Here is a 20,432-nt window from a genome sequence, read left to right as displayed (position 1 = left end):
CATTATTAATAATAACTGATGCCCACCCTGCTTTTGTTTCAACAATGAAACTCCCGGCAGTGATGATGAGGGTATGATTACTGAATGGTATGTGCAATGGTTCACAAGGACAAGGATGATGTAGATGAAGGATTTTGGTGGTTTGCGGAAGAGTATTTCAGAAGGTCTCATTCCAACTTGGAGATCTGACAGAGCATATAGGTTTGATTGGGTGAGTTTAGAGGAGAAAACAAACCGTATTCATGGAAGCTCAGATAAAGTATACCATGATTGGCCAAGTTTTAGCAACCTTCTTATTTCAGATAAATGACGGCTCAGTGATAAAGGAGGTAGGGGTGCAGAGACAGCCAGGAGGTTTGCCTCTGTAATAGCTCACTGATTGAGCGCTCTTGCACCGAAGATGTACAAGGCTAAGCAATCTGCTGAACTACTGAAGCTATGGGATGTAAAAATGTATTGGCAAGGGAGCAGTCCGTCTTAGAGGGAAACACCTGCGCGAGCAGGTGTGGACGAAGTGGAAGCGAGAATGCCGGCTTAAGTAACACAAACATTGGTGAGAATCCAATGCCCCGAAAACCTAAGTTAGTCAGGGCCTAAGATCAGGCCCTCAAGTTTTCTGTGTGCAATTCCAATTTTCCTGCTGCCTATATTCTCTTTGTGAAAGTAAGTACATAAAGGAACAGGTGCCAAGTGGTTTCTGGTTCCATGTGATGAAATGGGCGTATGGGCGTTTCCTGATTTATTTCGAAGTGTCTGCTTAACAAGGATCAAGTTGGTACTATGCCCATCATTAGTTTCCGGGTGATCATATTGAGCTTGGGGTGATGAGCTTACCAGATACTTTGATGCCTGATATCAACTCTAATGGCTACAGCTCCAGTGAGGAATGTTGCCATAATCTTGGTTGAAAACCTCCCATTTATGGAGAGAGAGGAGTGAACCACTGGTCTTTGTGAGCATTGGTGCTCAAATAGTATTTGAAGAATCACGGAAGAAATATTCAGGGATGGAATATTGGTAATTAAGGTGGAATTCCAAGTTTTTTGTTGCCAATAAGCTCAGCTACTGTTCGAAACAAATGATGTCGAGAGACGGGGTCAGGTATATGAAATGCATCAAAACCTGGAATCCAAGGGTCTGCCCATATGTTAATAGATGTGCCATTACCAACATGTCGCAAATCATTTTACTAAGGGTAGGGAGAATACTTTGCAAGCTGTTCCAAATGCAAGAGCAATATTTCCTCCCTTGATAAATCAGAAGAGAGGATTGATGAATGAAATATTTTGATTTCAGGAAACGGTCCCAGAGACTATGGGATATTGATCAACCCGCCAGATTTTTACAATGCTTAATACTTTCTGTTTGTGTAAAATACTTCTCTTTAAGTATGAGAACTGGTCCTTCAACAAAAAAGTATAGCAATTGTCACTGAAGTTGAGAATATGAATCAATAGACTTTCTTCTAAGTCACTGAGGAAGGGTATTTCAGACTTTAGCTAACAACATGAGACGGAAGTTAATGATGAGACTCACTGTTCCAAGCGTCCAATCATAACTTCAAATCATCGTGTATGAAGAGATTCTCTTTTTCACCATGGATGACGAAAATCTTTCGCCTTTTCAATGAGCCATCTATGAGTGTTCCAAATATCCTTTTATGCTGCTTTATTCTTGAGCTCCACGAATTGGAGTAAAGTTTGAAGCAGGAAGTATTGGAACAAAGGATCCAAACTCGCTGTATTGATTCTCAGCTTAACTCGATCAAGCAACCTTCTATGCGCAAATGCTTATATCACCCTACCAGACAATTGGACATGCACATCAATAATTTTCTCCATTTCAACGGTCAAGTAAAGTCTTTAATACTAAATCTGACACTATTTACAGGACAAGAGATTTTTTTACGGGGAAAATGTAAGAAATAAACTACACAATAACATGTTAAAGGGTTGAGACTAGTATTTAGTTGTACATTAAGAATTATATATTCTAATTGATGTCCGGATGGTTTGCCTACAAACAGGGCACTTAGGAGCTGATTCACGCTCTACTGATAGGGCACAGCCTTGGCAGCAAACAAAATGCCCACATGGAACAAAAGCAGATCGCCGTCGTTGCATCAAACAAATTACGCACAACTCCCCATCTGGAACATCACCAACATCTTCATCTCTACCAATTTCAGCAATAGCAGCAGCAGCAGTGTCTATCGGTTGTCGGGTCTGCATCTGCTGTCTCCATTCTTTCCATCTATTCCAGTTCCTGAATGCACCAGTAAATTAATAAAAAAAAATAATGCCTCTTTTTTTGCCTGAAATTTTCCTTCTCAGTGTTCCAAGGAGAACCATTAAAGATCAAAGTCCATAGGAAGTGTACAAACAGTTGAACAGTGTACTAAGGACCACAGGATCAGCCAATCTGATTGCTATCAGACCATTTGGACAATAAACTGTTTCTGACTAATACTGTGTTTTGGGAATATTTTAGTTCAAACCATCCAGCAGGGGGTCAGATGCTTGGGTGTGAATGATTGGATGCCTAGTCCATTTAAAAACATATCCAAATTTCAGACCATAAAAAAAAGGCTGTACCCAGTGCACAATGCTCCTGTGCTTAGCAGGGTCTGGGGAGGGTCAAATGTATGCAGCCTTACCCTTGTTTCTAGGACTTGTACCCGTGACCAAGCATTCAGCAAGTGAGCACTTGACCAACGTGCCAAGGTGTCAAAACATATCCAAATTTCAGACCATTTTATATATATATATATATATTAGATTTTCTTATTGAAATCCCTTAAGGTGTCAAATAATTTGTAACCTTAGTTTTTTGCCTTTTAGTATAACACACTTTTTTTCAATGAGAGCAAATCTTGTCATTTCACATGTGTACTTGAAAAATGTGCAAGATAATGACAATTTTGATAATGACATAATGGTTAGTCACTTTCAAATTATTTTGATAACCATTTTTTCACCTTTGAGGAACTATTGAGAATAAGACAAGGGTTAATCAAAAGAAGGTTATAGGCTCTAAATACACCTATAGAGGCGTCATTTAGACAGTTATAACTAGCACTCAGACAATATTTTCTTGTCTGATAACACTGCTTGAATCCTTCAAATTGGATCCATGTTCAGGAGGCCTAGATAAAGGATGGAGCAAAACATTTAATTTAGGATTTCAAGGGCCATTTTTGATTTGTCAACTAAATCTATCAGATCAACCAATTCCTGCTTTCACCAAGACGAGAGAATGGAGGATCTAGTGATCTACTCTATTTCAACCATCTAAATTTACATTCTCCATAAGTTCTCTAATTGATATAAGATGAACAAAAATTTCGAATAATCCGTAGGAGTGAAGTGGTTTAGCACAGTACCTCACAATAGCATAGCCTAATATACCAAATGACAGTGAGCCAAGAAGAATGCCACCCCACAACAGAACCTTTGTCCTAAATGCAAGATCTACCACCATCTGATCCTTGGTCATGTCAGACCTGAAGGAAAAAAAATTCACTATTTACTCCATTTAGGCAGGCAAGGAATTATATCAATTAAAATTAATTTCCCCATCATTAAATAGGTATCAAATAATCTGCGGCGTCAATGTCCTGAGCAAATTCGATGGAAAATAGAAATCAATACAAAGAAAACCATAATATCCAACAATCACACATTTGCTTCCAGCTTAATATTATAACCAATAGGGCTGAAATTTGGATATATTTTTAAGTGGATTGGTTGGTATAGAGACATGTAATTAGGTAGTTAGATTAAGTCAATCATAGATTATAGACTGGATTTTTGTAGATGATATTTACCATCAACAAACAGAACATCACAACAACAGCTACCATGCATACAATTGTGGGAACCACAACTTGACTGATCAGCTACAAAGACCCCAGGCTACAACTTCCCAATGAACCCAATATAAGTCATCAACAAACAGAATATCACAACAGAAGCAGACATGCAAATGGTACTGGGAACCACCACTTCATTGGTGCAAAGTACAAACTTCCAACTAATCCCAATATGAATCATCTTTTTTGGTAGAACAATATGAATCATCACAGCTGCCAGATCTGAGGAGCTTTAGCCACAATCAAGCATCAAATTCTTTGACCAGAAAAATTGTGACAAGTTTGACAATAATAGCTGTTCAGAGCAGTAAGTTTTGAATAAACACTCCAGTTTGAGAACTAACAATAGATGTGTGCCATGTAGTATACCATCTGGTCTAAAATACACCAATATAGTACATAGATTATCTAGCATGCCTCAGTCAATGCTATGACATGGATTCCGCATGTTCAAGCTATGGAGCCTAGCAGATCTCTATCCTCAAGAAAATTCCTTACAAGAAAAATGGAAGGTCCTTGCAAGACTTAATCTCTGGAGTTCCATCTTGCAATCTGCAAACACCAACTGCACTTATCTCCTTTCCCAATGGAAGAATTTTCTCTTCATCTAGCAGACCAACCTTGCAAAACAAAGCAATTACTGGATCAACAAACTGAAAGAAGATTATGGGAAAAATAGAAAAGGAAAAACAAAGTTAAGAAGCAGAGGAAGAAGAGATAATTAGCTTCCAAATAAATTCAAGTATTTCAAATAAACAATATACCAAGCAAAAAATATATTTCATGTACAACTCACAGGATATTCATGACCAAAAAGTGCCTGGAGGAAAGTATATGGAGAAGCATGGACCGGCTGCAACTGATGATAAACTGTCATAAGAGGTAGTGGATGCCTTGAGCCATCCAAATTGACGATAACATAATCAGTGTGTGGCCACTGACCAGCTTCAACAAGAATAAACGGAACCTGTAAAACAAACATAATCCATAATAGTCACATTGGGCAAACACAAAGGACCTAGTTCACTTCATCATGCCATAAATATGTCATTCACAGTAAAGCACTGGTATGACCACTGGTTTCAGATAAAGGCTTCTTGAAGCAGATTCAATAGCAGTAATCTCTGGCTGAATAAAATTTTAGTTTTAACACACTGTAAACCAACCCAATACAATATCTTATCAAGCAGGATTTTGCATAGAGGCTTCTTCGAGCAGATCCAACAGCAGCACTGACATAGAATATTAGCACAGTGTAAACCAACCCACTACAACATCTTATCAGAACACCAGGAGAAATACTAGGAAGATCTCTCATAGTCATATCATTAAAGGAAGGTTTGGATTAGTTAGATCAATTTACTTCATGGTCTTGCATTAAGTGGAGTACTTGCTAAAGAGATGTTCCCAGAGGCCATCATATCCTGACAGTCCTGTCTTCGACTTTCTACTTCTTGACATTATCTTTCCACTCCCATGCCCCTCCCCCAATAATGTAATAAATTTCATATTATTGGGAAAATTTGGGGGGTGGGGGGGGTGGAGAAAGGAACATAAAATTCTGGATCTAGTATATTGCTATGTTCTGCTTTCTTCGAAATAAATTTGTAAGGAGCAATTACAGAAAATGGAGTTTGAATCAGAAGACAGTCTATGCTTCACAAATTTCTATCATCATATCAGTACTCCACTAGCACCACCACTCATTTAGCAAAACCCAAAATGGAAACAATACTGATGCAGTGGCTTTGAATTGGTTAGACAAGCATGATTGATGTGAAAGGTAAAGCCTAGAAGGTCCAGTCCAAAGTCCAATCTGACGGGCTCAATACTAGGTCCACATAAGGGCCCGAAGCGCTGATTACTTTGGGTCTTTAATTTTACAGCAGGGAGAAATTCTATATTTTTACCTCTTTAAAAATAAATAGCTGTTAGTTTGGTTGTGGGTTGTCCAAGCATATCTATTGCAAGTCAGTCTTTTAGTCAGAAGTTTCTCATTTTTGTCCCACCAGTTTTAGGAAGAGGAGTCTAATCAGAATCTAATTTATTTTAAATCCTTGTACATATATTCAAATAGAGGGAATGTGTTACGTGCCTAGGTGGCATGTGTGGGATAATTTATTTATTATTATATTTTAAATACCATTTGAATTTGTTTAGTAGTAGTAGAGGTTGAGTTGTGTAGTTGTGGTAGAAGTTGAGTCATAACTGTTTGTACGTGAGATTAGGATAACTACTTGGGCTGTAACGGTTGCTATGCAACCTATTTATTCTCTCTTTTGAATATTAAGGGTAGCTAATTACGTGATTGCATCTAACTTCTCTTGTGAGAAAGAGGTTTGGCACCTCCCAATCAGCCAACTCGTTCCTTGTTCTTCTCTTATTGTCTATTTCTTCTCACCTTCAAGATAGCGAAGAGAGGGAAAACTCTGCACGTACCAGCTTGGTCCCAGAGCCTGGGAATGGAGCAACGAGTGGAGAAACTTGAAGAGGACGTAAGTACACTCAATGATGGGCATCAGCAAATCTTGACCAAACTCGATGGGCAACAACAGGTGCTTGCCAAGCTCAGCAAGATGTTCGAAAGATTGATTTCACCACCAACTCCTCAAACGGAACTAGAGGAAGGGGAGACATCACGCATCCCAATGCCCAATCTAGGAGGAACTCGGTTTTCCCTTCTCACCCCATTGGCACGTACTACTACCTCACAGCAGTCCTTCACTCCAAGGTTAGTCAAATTGGACTTTCCGCATTACAACGAAGAGGAAGATACGACAAATTGGACCTGTAGAGCGGAGCAGTTTTTCAACTTCCACCAAACACCTGAGGAGGAGAGGGTGGCATTAGCTTCTTTCCACTTGGAAGTAGAGGCGCAAATGTGGTTCCAGATATTTAAGCAAGATCAAAGAATGCTGGATTGGCGCACCTTTTACGATGGATTGCATTCTAGATTCGGACCGACCCCCTTTCAAGATTTCTTTGGGGAGCTCACCAAGCTGTAGCAACTTGGTACCGTACGAGACTATCAATCCCGGTTTGAAAAGCTCCTCTCCAAGGTGGGGCCTCTTCCACCACATCGGCAGGTGAGTTTTTTTTGTAAGTAGACAAAACGACCAAGTCAAGGCCGACATCCTTGCTAGTCGCCCCACAACCTTATCTGCAGCTATTGGATTGGCTCAACCGTACGAAGCCTGTGACCAATCACTTGAAAGAAAAAGCATTCCTCCTAACATTAACCTCTTCCCGTTCGTCGAATCTCATCAACAGAGATGCAAGAAAGGCGGGCTAAGGGACTTTGTTACAACTGTAATGAACAGTTCGTGCCAGGACATCAATGCAAAAAATTATTCTTGATCGAAGGTTGTTATGAGGAGGACGGCACGTGGGAAGAAACCGATGCAATGCAACACCAACTTCCAAAACTTGGTCTTGAGGACAAGACTAGAAATTAAGAGGGAGGGAATTGTTACGGGCCTAGGTGGCATGTGTGGGATGATTTATTTATTATTATATTTTAAATACCATTTGTATTTGTTTACTAGTGGTAGAGCTTGAGTCGTGTAGTTGTGGTAGAAGCTATGAGTCATAACTGTTTGTACGTGAGATTAGGATAACTACTTGGGCTGTAACGGTTGTTATGCAACCTATTTATTCTCTCTTTTGAATATTAAGGGTAGCTAATTACGTGATTACATCTAACTTCTCTTGTGAAAAAGAGGTTTCGCACCTCCCAACCAGCCAACTCGTTCCTTGTTCTTCTCTTATTATCTATTTCTTCTCACCTTCAAGCTAGCGAAGAGAGGGAAAACTCTGCACGTACCAGAATGAAGTACCATGTTCATTTTGGGTTGAAAACTATGTGTGTGGAATATGGATTCTCCCTCACTCCTCCACCCCCCACCCAATAGATTCCTTCTCTCTCCCGTCTTCTCCCACTTCTGTCCATTCCTTCCTCCCCCACCGAATCCTCTTCTCCCTCTACCTACTTCTTTTCCTTCTCCGTTTGATTCTTATTTTCCCTCCCATCAATTCTTCTTTCTGCCACTATTTTCTACCTTGAACCCACTATCACAGGCTGCAGTAATAGGATCTCCAGGCAGCTCCTTCAACAGTAAAAAAGGTTTGTTCCTAACACCTCAAGTATGGTAAACTGTATCATCCAATCCACAAAACATTAATTCATTCTGTTCTTACTGTATCAGATATTAATTTCTGCAGACAGGCTCTGCAATTGGTTCCTTGATTCTGTCGTAGTTCTCTTCTTCATTATTCTCCTTAATCAGCCCTTGACTAATCAACTATCCAAGTCAAGTCCATAATTCCTAATTGGGAATTAGGTTGGAAAGCTGCATTAAATATTGACATCATATCGGCTTTGCTAGAAAGAATATGCATTTGCTTGTAAAACAATCTGTTATGGGTAAAGAAAGAGCACTTCATTTCATCTGTTATTTATCAAAAAGTTAAATTAAGAGAGAGTAGTCTGTCCTAAATGAAGTGGTTACACAAACTTACTGTTCTTAATGAGGTAGACTTCTGCTCTTTCCAGGATCTTGCAAAGAGGGTGCGTAAGTCAGATGTCCATCCGAACAATCCTCTCCATTCATTGTAGATACACTACACGAAAAAATAAACCGCAAAGCTTAAACATCTTAACTCTAAAAAATTCATTCCATATTTATATAAAAAGGAAAAAGTATCACACATCCTAAAGGAATAAAACCAATAACTAAACTGGAATTGGCAAAAATGTAACCCCTGTAAAAATCTTGAAAGATGCTTAATATTTATACCCAGTGCACGAGGCTCCTGCCACTGCAGGGTCTGGGAGGGTCACAATGTATGCTGCCTTACCTCCGGTTAGCGGACAGGCTGTTTCCCGATTTGAACCCGCGACTACTATGTTGCAATGGAGCAACCTTACTGTTGCGCCGAGGTCCACCCTCGAAAGATGCTTAATCTTTAGTATTGATAAATTGTTGTTGTCAAAGAGAGGAACTCATTTTGTAAAGGGTATGAGCTTCCCCTAGAGTCAATATAAAGTGTTATGGTTTTGTTAGAATATTTAAATGGTACGATATTATTATGGTGAAGGGGTAACTTTGTCTTCCAATTCATTATTATTATTATGAATTGGGGGAACTAACATGTATCAAATGCGGGAGGGGGAGCAGCCAGTGTCTTCTTTGTCATGCCAGAACATATTTAAGGCAGACAAGGAACCAGTTTTTTTGGCATCGTTCCCTTTTGTCAAATCAAGGCTGGGGAATTCAGAAGGAAGTGAACAGTTTGTTTTTATTTTGGCAAGTGGAATTTAATGATAAGGGGCACTGTTTTAATCTTGACATACACCCATTGCTAGTCCTGAAAGTTGGGATGGGTACAATGCTAATATGTTTCAGGAACAGTTTAGGCCCTTGAAATGATTATCATGCAAATTGCACACGGGGGTTGGCGATTGATTTCTTATGAAGAATACTTTATGACATCACCTATCAAGATTACAACTCAACTCAGCCTAGCCTTATTCCAACTAAAAGGGTTTGGCTACATGGATCTTCTTTCTCCAATCAACTCTATTCAAAGTCATACTTGTTACTAGTCCTAAGCTATGCATGTATTTCCTCACCACTTCTCTGAGTCATTTTAATCCTACCCTGGCTCTTTTAGTTCCTCCAATCTGAATCATATCACCCTTCCTTACTAGAACATTCAAACGCCTCCATTGCATATATTCATACCACCTCATACAACTTTCTCTCAACTTATCATGTATCGAAGCTATTCCTAAATTTTCTCTAATTTGTTCATTTCTTATTAAATATTTTTTAGTTTTAACAATCATCCATCTCAACATCCTCATCCATCACCAATCAAGATTGGCAGTCCTTTATATATATATATATATATATATATATATATATATATATATATATATATATTCCTAAGCTACCTAAAAGATTAATTATATCATGAAATCAAGGCTCTGTAAGCATGATGTTGATGGTTTTCACTTGGCAATCTTTGGTTGTCAAGGATAAGCTGAACTTTCAGAGAGGGTGACACATCTCTAATGATGCCTAATTAGGCGCAGTGGATGTGGCCTCCATGGCTGAGCTGATATCCCTTTCTTCAGCCTCAGATTATCTCATTCTAGGGCTTTGAGTTCGATCATAGGGTAGATCAATTTTTTTCATCTCTGGTTGGATGAAGATGGATGAAAGTTCTGTAAAAATTCTTGGATCCACATTGGCATTTGCACTGCTGAGTTCCTGCCCTGTACACCTCGTTCCAATGGAAGCCAAAGTACAAGCTCAGCATACAAGGAGCTGTCAAATAATAGGTGTCTTTATTTACCATTGAGATTGACAATGCTTAATTTGCTTTGGGTGGGGCTCCGTATTCAGTACATCATTCCTTTCTACCTTCTTATAGAACCAGAGATATACATATTGAGGTTACACATCAAAAGAAGGCACAAACTATAACACAGCTTGCTATACTCACGAAAATTTGCAGCTTTAAATCACTCAAACATGCAATTATATTTGTGTCCACTATACATTAGACAGTAAATGCGTATAATGACAGAGAGAACTGAATACCCGACCCCCCTCCCCTTTTTTTCTTTGAAGAAGAAAAAAAATTAAGGAGTACGAAATTAAAAAAAAAAAAGTGAAATTTTACTGTTCGAAATTGATTAAAAGAACCAGAAAAAAAATCTGAGGTACCGTCTGAGTTCTCTGTAAGACAACTCCTCTCTCCCCGGATTCATGGGAGACCAGGACGTTAGGCCTCAAGCTCCTCCAATTCCCATCGATAGTAGATTTCGCCTCGACGAGACCACGAACGAAGAGAAGCTTTCCTTCAGAGGGTTCAGATTCGTCGGTGTTACTAGCGTTATTGTTGCTGTCGTCGGATGAAGAAAGGAGGAATCGGAGATCAGACACGCGAACAGCTGGAGCTCGGCGGATTTTGCGAAGAGCAGAAGAGGTGTAGCTGAATTTGAAAAAGCTCTGAATCGCCACATAGGCCAGGACCAGGCCGATGACGGCACCATCCGCCGATAAGGCGACCTGAGCGAAAACAGCCGCGGCGGCTCCGTCGTGAGAGGACATTCCGTCCTTATCTCTTATGCATTTGATCCATCAACCGACGGCGTCTCTCTCTCTATTTTTCCTTCTAAATTGGGCTACTGTGGTACCATATGGCCTACTTACGTTCTTATTTTTTAGGCTATGTTTGGAAGCCAAGAAAATAAATGACAAAATATATTAAAATAAAACTCTCCAAGTGTAAGGCAATCTCTACACCATGACACAAAAAGGATTAATTAATAATATTTTTTTCCTTAAAAAAATAAATTAAATATGACAATGTGGCTTGAGGAAAATCAGGTTTTCTAACTCGATTCGTTTTAAAAAAATACCTGGTGACTCAGCCTTGTCAAACTCGGTCAAAATGAATCATGTTTCTTAATTTTTAATACAATAAACATGTATAAATTAATAAAAAATAAAAAAATACAGAAAAAAATATGAGATAAACGAAATAAAATAAAAAATCACATATCAATGCATTTGAGTTTATACCATTGAACAAGAGAAGGGAGTCAAAAAATTGAAAGTTTCTTATTGTTTTAAAATATAGATTTAGTATTTTACTCAACTCACTTTTCAAGTGAATCGGCTTTATGATTTTTAAAAAAATGATTAAACTCGTCGAGTTTTCATGATTTAGATAAAAGTGTACCGAGTCTTATTTGACTCGGACGATTTATGACCCACCTTTGTCATTTTTTACCCTGACCTAGTCTACACGACTCTTTTGATCAGGTTTTTCAAAATTTTGACTCGACTCAAGCGACTCGTCCCAGTCAAAACCCGGTTTTCCAACTATGCTTGATGTAGGGGCACCGTTGGCTCAGAGAACCCTTATCTAAAAAAATAATAAAATAGAAATTATGATAACATAATGATTGATTTATGTGTATTATCTCTCTTCTTAAATTCTTTGAATTGTCTTTTTCTTCTCTTGACATCCAAACATAGGATGGGGCTCCTCTGTAGCGCAACAGGGTGTGTAGCTCACATCCAATGGCTTGCAGTGTCTAGGCATGCAACCCAACACCCTGCCTGTGTGTTGGGCTGCATGCTTGAGAATTGCGGACCATTAGATGTGCACTATACACCCTGTCGTGCTACAGAGGATCCAAATCCCCAAACATAGCGAAGTATTTTTTTTTCTCTTTCCTTAAATTAATAAGTAACAAATATTTATGTCTGTAGGCATGGAAAACGCCTTAGGTTCAAAGAACCATTGATCTTAAATACTTAACGTGAGGGAATTGCATCAGGTTGTGTGGCTCCTACACTAAGCACAAGGGCCAATGAGAGTGCATGGGGCATCCAATGCAAGGGTGGGATTTTTCATTTCACCCTTCTTGTGTATGGACATGGGAACCACGCAACATGGCTGCCTTCTTTTCCCATTATTAAATAATGGCTGAGGGATCCATAGCCCATGGTTCCAAATATCGGTATAGTAGTCGATATGTATTATTACCTGTTAAAGCAAAGCACCAACCAAAACACAAAAAGAAACAAAAACAGAACAAGATGACACGAAGATTTAACGTGGTTCACACACTAGTATGGTATGCTACGTCCATGGGCGAAGACGAAGCTGTTTCACTATGTAAATCGAAGAAAGTTACAATGGAGATCCCTCAAGAACACCCAAAACGGCACTGCTGCTCTCTCCCAAAAACCCTAAATCGAAAACCCCAAAAAATTCTCACTCTTTATAACAAAGCAAGTAAAGAACATAAATACTCCTCCATCGGATCCAGGTATATCCATCGGGTCGCCACAAAAAATGTCGAAGCCGGTCATTCTTCGTAATGGGTCCAAGAATTCGAGACACACATAACATTATCCGTATCAACACAGATTGGTCTTATGAAATAAAAAAATAATTCACTTTTTGAATTTAAGTGCGATACCATTTTGATACATCCTTGATTAGTATCATATCAATATTGGAATCATTATTGATTGAGATTGATATGGATACCGATTCCGATACATTTAACATTGATCCAAATGCTATGTCGGAGGTCATTAAATGAAAAAAGAGAAGAGAGACCAAGTGAGGGGGGGGGGGGGGGAGTGTACATTGTGGTTGTGTCCCATTTTTTTTTGGGTAAAGGTCACGTACCCCTTAGAATGCATCTAATATTCCTCGTATCCCCCTAAGCGGCTCAATATTCCACATACCATCCCTGCTTTATCCCCCTAATGCCATTTAAGTTCACAGCAGGTATTAAATACTAAAAAATGACCAAACTACCTTTTCTTCTATCTTTTTTAAAATTTAAAAAGACCTAATTGCCCTGACATATTTGGTAAAATTTAAGAGGACCAAAATACCCTCATCTTCTTTTACAATGTAAATACCCACTACCACTACCGCCACCGCCACCACCACCACCGCTGTACATTGTGGTTGTGTCCCATTTTTTTTTGGGTAAAGGTCACGTACCCCTTAGAATGCATCTAATATTCCTCGTATCCCCCTAAGCGGCTCAATATTCCACGTACCATCCCTGCTTTATCCCCCTAATGCCATTTAAGTCCACAGCAGGTATTAAATACTAAAAAATGACCAAACTACCTTTTCTTCTATCTTTTTTAAAATTTAAAAAGACCTAATTGCCCTGACATATTTGCTAAAATTTAAGAGGATCAAAATACCCTCATCTTCTTTTACAATGTAAATACCCACTACCACCACCGCCACCACCGCTGTAGAATGGATATGCAGGTACCACCAGCTCTCTCTCTCTCTCTCTCTCTCTCTTGCAACTGATCGAAGGCGAAGAACAAATGAAGAAAAAATAAAACAGGAAAAGCGGAAGAAAAGAGAGTGGGGTGGGGTATACAGAGTGAAAAGTGAAATAAATCAAAAAAGGAAAAGAATTAAAGAATGATCTTTATTACCAAGAGAATTCCCTTCTAAAACACAGGCCTTCCTCCAACTTTCAACAAAAACCCATCTTTCATTACGAATCCGATTCATTGCTTTTCCAAGCTATCTGTTCTGCAATATCCTAGATTCAATGAAACCTGCCTTTCCATCCAAAGTCGATCATAGAAATTCTCAATAGACAAATCTGCTTTCTTATCAATATCTTCATCAGATGACCTTGGAGAGGGAGAGCTCATTGTCCTAAGTGCCCTTCTTGGAGAAATTCCAATCACTTCTTCTGTATCAATCGATTCCGTCGAGCGAGCTCGACCCTCTATGGAATTACGATACGCTCAACCTTTGTTTTAATTCCGCTAGAATAGCAGCAAGGTCCGTCATGGAAAGACTGGGAATCAAATCGGTCGGTCTTTCCCTCACTATCGAGAAGGTATTATCACCGTTAGGGAAAATTGGATCGAGTGCTGCTAATGCGGCTGTTGCTGTTAATGAGATTTTTGGAAGGAAATTGTCGGTCGTAGATTTAATCCAAGCTAGTCTCTCTATATTGACATAGTATGACGATTGTCACATCGAAAATTTAACGGCAGCATTCATGGGAGGATTTGTTCTGATCGACAACTACGTGTGTCTTGAAATAATTCCTCTTGAATTTCCTGCTGAGAAGGATTTGTTTTTCATTCTAGTAACCCCAGAAATCGAAACTCAGAAATTGAGAACCGTTAGGATAACGGATAATGATATTCGGATTTTTAGTCGTATGGCATCTCAGATGCATGGACCTAAAAGGATTAATAGGGATTGGACGAAGTGTGAGCCATTACTGGTCTGATGTGTGGTTTCAGAACCGCAGGCTCGTTGGAAGACGAAGCAGCTCGACAGAGAATATGATGTTCTCAAGTCATCTTACGAATCCCTTCTCTCCGATTACGAATCCATGCTTAAGGAGAAAGATAAGCTCAAAGCTGAGGTATATTCTCGCTTTGCTCAAAGCTCAAATCAAGGAGAGGACAGAGATGCTGCAACTTGGAGTGATGAGCGGCTGAGAGAGGTGGAGGAAGTAGAGGAAGGGAGGAGAGACAGTGAGGTGGGGCTTCACGGTGAGATGGTGATGGTGTTAATGGTGGGTGGTGGTGGTGAGTATGTAAAAGAAGATAATGATTTGGGAAAGATGAGGGCATTTTGGTCTTTTCAAATTTTAACAAATAGGTCAGGGCAATTAGGTATTTTCAAATTTTAGAAAAGATACAAGAAAGGATAGTTTGGTCATTTTATAGCATTTAATACCTGGTGTGGACTTAAATGGCATTTGGGGTGTAAAGCAGAGGTGGTACGTGAAATATTGAAGGGTGGTACATGGAATATTGAGCCGCTTAGAAAGGTACAAAGAATATTAGGTGCATTCTAAGGGAGTACGTGTCCTTTACCCTTTTTTATTTTTTTTTTTTTCTCATAAAACACTATTTCAAACAATTCTCATGGTGTAACATGTATAAGGTGATGGTAAGACAGTAAACACAAAAAAAAACGAAAAAAAGGTGATAGATAGAGCAACATGACCTATGAATTTAAGCACAAATCTAGTGACCATGTGGGAAAGGATTTGGCGTAGTAGGGTTTGGTATGAGAAGCAAGGGATTGTCACACAGTGAGCAATGCTAGCTGATTGATTGCAAAACCAATTCCAAGAACAAGCCCTCTTAACTTTCAAGATTTGATACTTCCTACATTTCTTTAGAAAATTACCCCACTGGCACATTGGATCTTTATCACCTCCAGTTTGCTGACCGGCCCAGTTCCCCAGTTCCTCTAACAAAGGGGGGCTGAAATGACCTCTCTACCCATGCCCAAACACCCTGCCCGGGTGGGGTCCACCATCCCCCTATGAGAGGAACTGGGGAACTGGGCCGGTCAGCAAACTGGAGGTGATAATTTTCCCTGGCACATTAACAAACTGTACGATCATATTTCATAACAAATTGATGCAATAAGAGGAGGAAGAAAAAATTATCTCTACACGTTTTGCAGGTCGTCGGGATTGTTTGGCTTGGAGGATAGCAGTTCGCCAGAGCCTATTTTGGAGATTGAAGAGTTTGCAACGAATAAGTGTCAACCCTAACTGATTTCACTTTCGATTTGAGGGTTTTGTAAGGAAGGGTAAAACGGAAAGTTTGCCCTTCTTCAAGGATAGTTTGGCAATATAGTAAACTCTAACCCAATGACATCATCATTTAATAGGGATCAACTAACGGAATGGATCTATCTATTATAAATTTGTAAAAGCGAGGGAGATACGTGATATTTTTTTTTAAAATGTAGGGTTACTTGTTATTCGGGTTACTTACCCAGGGAGGTACAAGAAATTTACTTTAAAAAAAGTGAGATTATTTGCCTTAGGATATGTTGGTAGAGTTTAAGAGAATACTTGAAATTATTTATTAATAAACAAGAAAAGTGTGATTTTGATGGAGAATCTAATATGATGTGGAACGAGATGATTTCTTGTATTAAGAATGTTACTAAGACTTTGTATAGTAACACTTTTGTTTTTTTTAGTGTTTTTGGGTTCGATACACTTTTATGTGTTTCTGTGTTTTTTGAGCGTTTTTTGGTCTTAAAATGATGCTTGGTAACCCTGAAAAAAAAAAGGTTTTTGAAATTTAGAAGAAACAGAAATTTGTATGGATCACACTTAACAGAATCGTTCTATTGTTTACCACAAATTACGTAATTACTACATACACCATGGCTTTTATACTTGTGATTTTTTTAGCAAAAAAAATAAAAAAAAATCAAACATCACAAAATTTCCTACTCCTCCTGGGTTTTTCCAGGATTTGCAAGGGGCAATTGAATCACATACATAACAGTAGCACTGCAACCATCAAAACATCTATTTTAATTAATTTTGCTACAGTAAGCACATCCAGTGAAATCAAAAGAAGGGATAAACCTAAATCCATTAGATTACCTCAAGCTTCTGAGTTCTATCAATTTCTAAAATAGGGCAGAAGAAAGCGAAAATGCTGATCTAATTAACACTTGATGCACAAATTGAGTCAAGTGTTTTGAGGTTAGAAATTTGAACACATGTTCACAGGGATCCTCTTGAGGAGTTTTGTTGAAGAGAAATTTCGCACAGAGATGCCTTGAATGGGGATAATCTCGACAAGCCACCTATCAACATCTATCAAATACATAAATTCCAACTACAAAAATTACAAAAATAATCTGATAAAGGGGCTGAACAAAAAAAAAAAAAAAAAAAAAAAATGTGAGGGTGTGGTTTGTTAAATTAGGATTTAGGAATGTAATCCTTCATGTAAGAGAGATTGAAGAAATGAGTATATCAAGGAAAATATGAAAGGGTGTGGTTTGCATGCATGACCGCATAAAGCGCAAGGGGGTTAATTACGATACGTTAAATGGGGGGGGGGGGGCATTGGTCATTTCAATCCGCTATTGTGAGAGCGGGGCGCGACCATGCATGGAACTTTTGCCCATAATAATTTGGCACTTTTAAAGCTGTCAAGCAGAAAACCTTTAATATTTAGTTGATTTAATTTTATTTCCCTCTATTTCCCTTACAACCAGAAGTAGATGACACATGTCACTTGATCTTATGGACTACAGTCGTAATTCACTAAGGTTATCCATAAAGATACCTCTGGTCGTACGAGATTTGACATTATTGCTAGATTTTGAGCTATCCCTATTAAACGTGTTTCTCATTTTAAAATTATTGCAGACTGAAAATGATTAAGAAAACAATAGATATTTAGAAACATAGTAAAACCTCCCGTGCCATAGATGACATCCCGTCTTGAGATCCATTTTACGATTTGTTGTAAGTCTATCCATATCTCTAATGCACTTTATGTATCCTATCTGCAATGCTCCAATGCCTCATCACAAGATTCCTCAGGTCTCCATTTCTTGCTTGCTCTTACATGGCCATAAACCGAATAGGCTGAAATAATTTGTTTGTTGAATATAATAATTGCTGACCAACATGCTTCACATGTGCAAGGTTCGAAAGTCTCATCAATGATAATTGATAAGTAGTTGATGATCACAAATTAGGAAATCCAAGTAGGTCACAGGTTTTGATGTGGGGCATTATGAGATTGAAAAATCGAGGATAAATTCCAGCAAGAGCTAAGATCTTGGTCCCATTTGGAAGTGTTTTGAGGGATTTGTGGGCATTAGGTTTCTGATTAGGAAAAACCATGTTCCTTGCATATCACAGGAGCTAGATTGTAATAATGGAACCAATACATAAGACAATTGTTTTTCCCCCCTCTTTAGTGAGAGAACTGTTTGGTATAATCTCTTGGAATAGATAAAGTTAGTTTTTCACTTGTACATTTTTCGGTGGATCGATTTTTCCAGCACCCATGATCACTTAAGTGTTAACCTATGGATTCGGATGGCCTTCATAAGATATAGTGCAAGTATTATTAAATTTGTATCATAGGGGGCAAAACATTTATGACCCTTGATTGTGGTTTTTTTTTTTTTATGCAGCGTAAAATTTTTTCCTTTTCGAGACGTAAACATAGAGTACGTGCATGTAACCTAACACTACAAGAAAAAGAATATTAGATTTCATTCAGTCTAAGTTTTATTTCATATCTCTACTCTCCAATTCCCTTTTGTTTTGATAAGTCATGGTGTTTTCCAATTGTTAAATTACAAGTATTGTCCTTAATGTAGAAGGGATTGAAGAAATGAATGTGAGTGCAAAAAAGTAAAAATATTAATAATTTTAAGCATTAAAATCCTTTTAATATTAATTTGATTTTATCTCTTTTCTCTTTATTTCTTAAACTGCTATAGCCGACATGATTCCCCTTGACCTTACCTACTACGGAGTGATAGGGCAGAGAAAAACTTGTAACCCTAATACAAACGATCAGATTCTGGAGATGATGTCATGGACGGACGGTTTGGATGAAAGTAGATATTATCTGGGACCCTATAAAGCCAGCTCAGCTCACAATCAAGGGTATATTGAAGTTGCCAGTAGGGGAGAAAGATGGATACGGAGATGAGGTCGAGAAGCAGAACGAGAGAGTTGGAGAATCAAGAAATGTATGGATTTAGAGCGCTTGGGATTGGGAATTATCAAGTCCTTGTATGATGAAGCCTTGTTCCTGCTCCATTAAACCTTGGTAAGTGTTCCTCCTCCATATCCATCATTTCTTATGCACAGTTAATAGAGATTAACTGGAGAGGCTGTATTGGTTACGGCTACAACAAAAACTTGTATTTTTTTTCTAACTTGATTGGTTTACATTGAGTTGTAGGCGCTGCTTGAGGTTGAGATGGCTCGATCAGGTGCCACCAGAATTGAGAAATGACAAGTTTCTCTTACAGATTCAAATGTTAAGGCAAAAAAACCCAACTGTAAGAGTGTAATTAAACAAAGGATGCGGGAGGAGGTGTTTGTCGAACAAGAAAGTAGGTGGGCCAAAAAGTTTGCAGAGCTAGAGCAGCAGAGGAAGGATGATACGGCAAGTTTTGGTATCCCAAACAACTCTTGACTAAAGGAAGCTCTCATAGTTTAGTCCATTTAACTTCAAGGATTGGATTCCAAACATTTTTTTTTCTTGTTGTGGGTTGGTAGATTCAATGGGTGTCGGTCGATATGTAAGATTGTTCTTTCGACATGTAAGATTGTCAGTAGTTAATTGTTAGAATGTTGGGGTTGAAGATTTTAGTTGTGTACGTTACTTTGGTTTTGAGTTGGTGTAATTGCTTTTCTGCTGCTGGTGAGTTTGAATATGAGATCTGCAGAGGTCTCACAGCAATGCATGACAAAGGATGGCTCAAGGCGTTGAACGGGCCCAGACAGGTATGCACACCTTGACATTTACTTTATGCTGATGACCTATTCATATTCATGAAGGCGGAAATGGCAAGTGTGAGGAGAATCAAGGAGTTCCTGGAAGCTTATGGAAGGTACTCGGGCCAAGTTGTAAACCTAGCAAAGAGCAAGGTGTTCATGGGGCGTGTTTCAAATGCCAGAAGGCAGAGGCTGCAATTGGTTTTGCAAATTCCAATGTGCACCTTCCCAACAAAATATTTGGGGGTGGTCTTGAAGAAGGGCAGAGTGCAGCGTGACGTAATCCTTCCGTTAATGGACCCATTCAAGAAGTGGCTAGCGGAGTGGAAGGGTCGGCTCCTCTCGATGGCTGGGCGCATTGAACTGGTTAGATCAGTGATGGGCAGCATTCCAGTGCATAATTTCTCAGTGTACCTATGGCCTGTAAGTGCGATAGAGCAAATGGAAAGATGGATGCGCAACTTCGTATGGTCAGGAGAAGCAGATTGCCCCAAGGCAATCACTGTGAGTTGGGATAGCTTCTGCAAGCCAACAGAGGAAGGGGGACTTGGCATTCGACGTTTACGGGACATCAACCTAGCTCTTATTGCCAAACTTGTGTGGACAATTAAAACTGACAGTTCGGTGTTTGCTAGATTTTTTAGGGGAAGATTTGTGATGAAGGACGGTTCTCCAAAAAAGCCATTAGGGACATCTACGCTCCTGCCAGGTATTCGGAAAGTG

At 38.9% G+C, this 20,432-nt stretch overlaps 1 protein-coding gene and 1 long non-coding RNA gene across 3 annotated transcripts; one reads left to right on the top strand and one right to left on the bottom strand.

The window, feature by feature from the left end:
- Positions 1–1,920: 1,920 nt before the first annotated feature.
- LOC122656719 (E3 ubiquitin-protein ligase SPL2-like) lies at positions 1,921–13,736 on the bottom strand. 2 transcript variants are annotated; one of them, XM_043851340.1, is made up of 7 exons: positions 13,707–13,736; positions 10,606–11,036; positions 8,390–8,491; positions 4,668–4,838; positions 4,370–4,491; positions 3,383–3,502; positions 1,921–2,265 (listed from the first exon to the last, which is right to left on the bottom strand). In XM_043851340.1, exons 2-7 carry the CDS (start codon positions 10,990–10,992, stop codon positions 1,977–1,979), a joined length of 1,191 nt encoding a protein of 396 aa, XP_043707275.1. In that variant the 5' UTR covers positions 10,993–11,036; positions 13,707–13,736; the 3' UTR covers positions 1,921–1,976. The 2 variants fall into 2 exon arrangements, with proteins under 2 accessions (XP_043707275.1, XP_043707274.1); XM_043851339.1 differs by lacking the exon at positions 13,707–13,736 and having other exon boundaries at positions 10,606–11,066.
- Positions 5,862–15,600, top strand: LOC122656720. The gene is made up of 3 exons (XR_006332145.1): positions 5,862–5,873; positions 10,443–10,445; positions 15,462–15,600. It is a non-coding gene; the product is annotated as an uncharacterized LOC122656720 (long non-coding RNA).
- The last annotated feature ends 4,832 nt before the right edge of the window (positions 15,601–20,432 follow it).

Source organism: Telopea speciosissima, chromosome 3, assembly GCF_018873765.1.
Source record: "Telopea speciosissima isolate NSW1024214 ecotype Mountain lineage chromosome 3, Tspe_v1, whole genome shotgun sequence".
In the NCBI taxonomy this organism is placed as follows: Eukaryota; Viridiplantae; Streptophyta; class Magnoliopsida; order Proteales; family Proteaceae; genus Telopea; species Telopea speciosissima.
This window is presented reverse-complemented; position numbering and strand designations above follow the sequence as displayed.

Bases quoted from the DNA above. Each gene is read 5' to 3' on its own strand.
- LOC122656719 (XM_043851340.1), bottom strand. From the start codon at position 10,992: ATGTCCTCTCACGACGGAGCCGCCGCGGCTGTTTTCGCTCAGGTCGCC. The intron at 4,492-4,667 runs GTGAGTTGTACA...TTGTTTTGCAAG, and splicing joins TTTTTGGTCATGAATATCCT to GTTGGTCTGCTAGATGAAGA. The intron at 2,266-3,382 runs GTACTGTGCTAA...TGGTGCATTCAG, and splicing joins TTAGGCTATGCTATTGTGAG to GAACTGGAATAGATGGAAAG.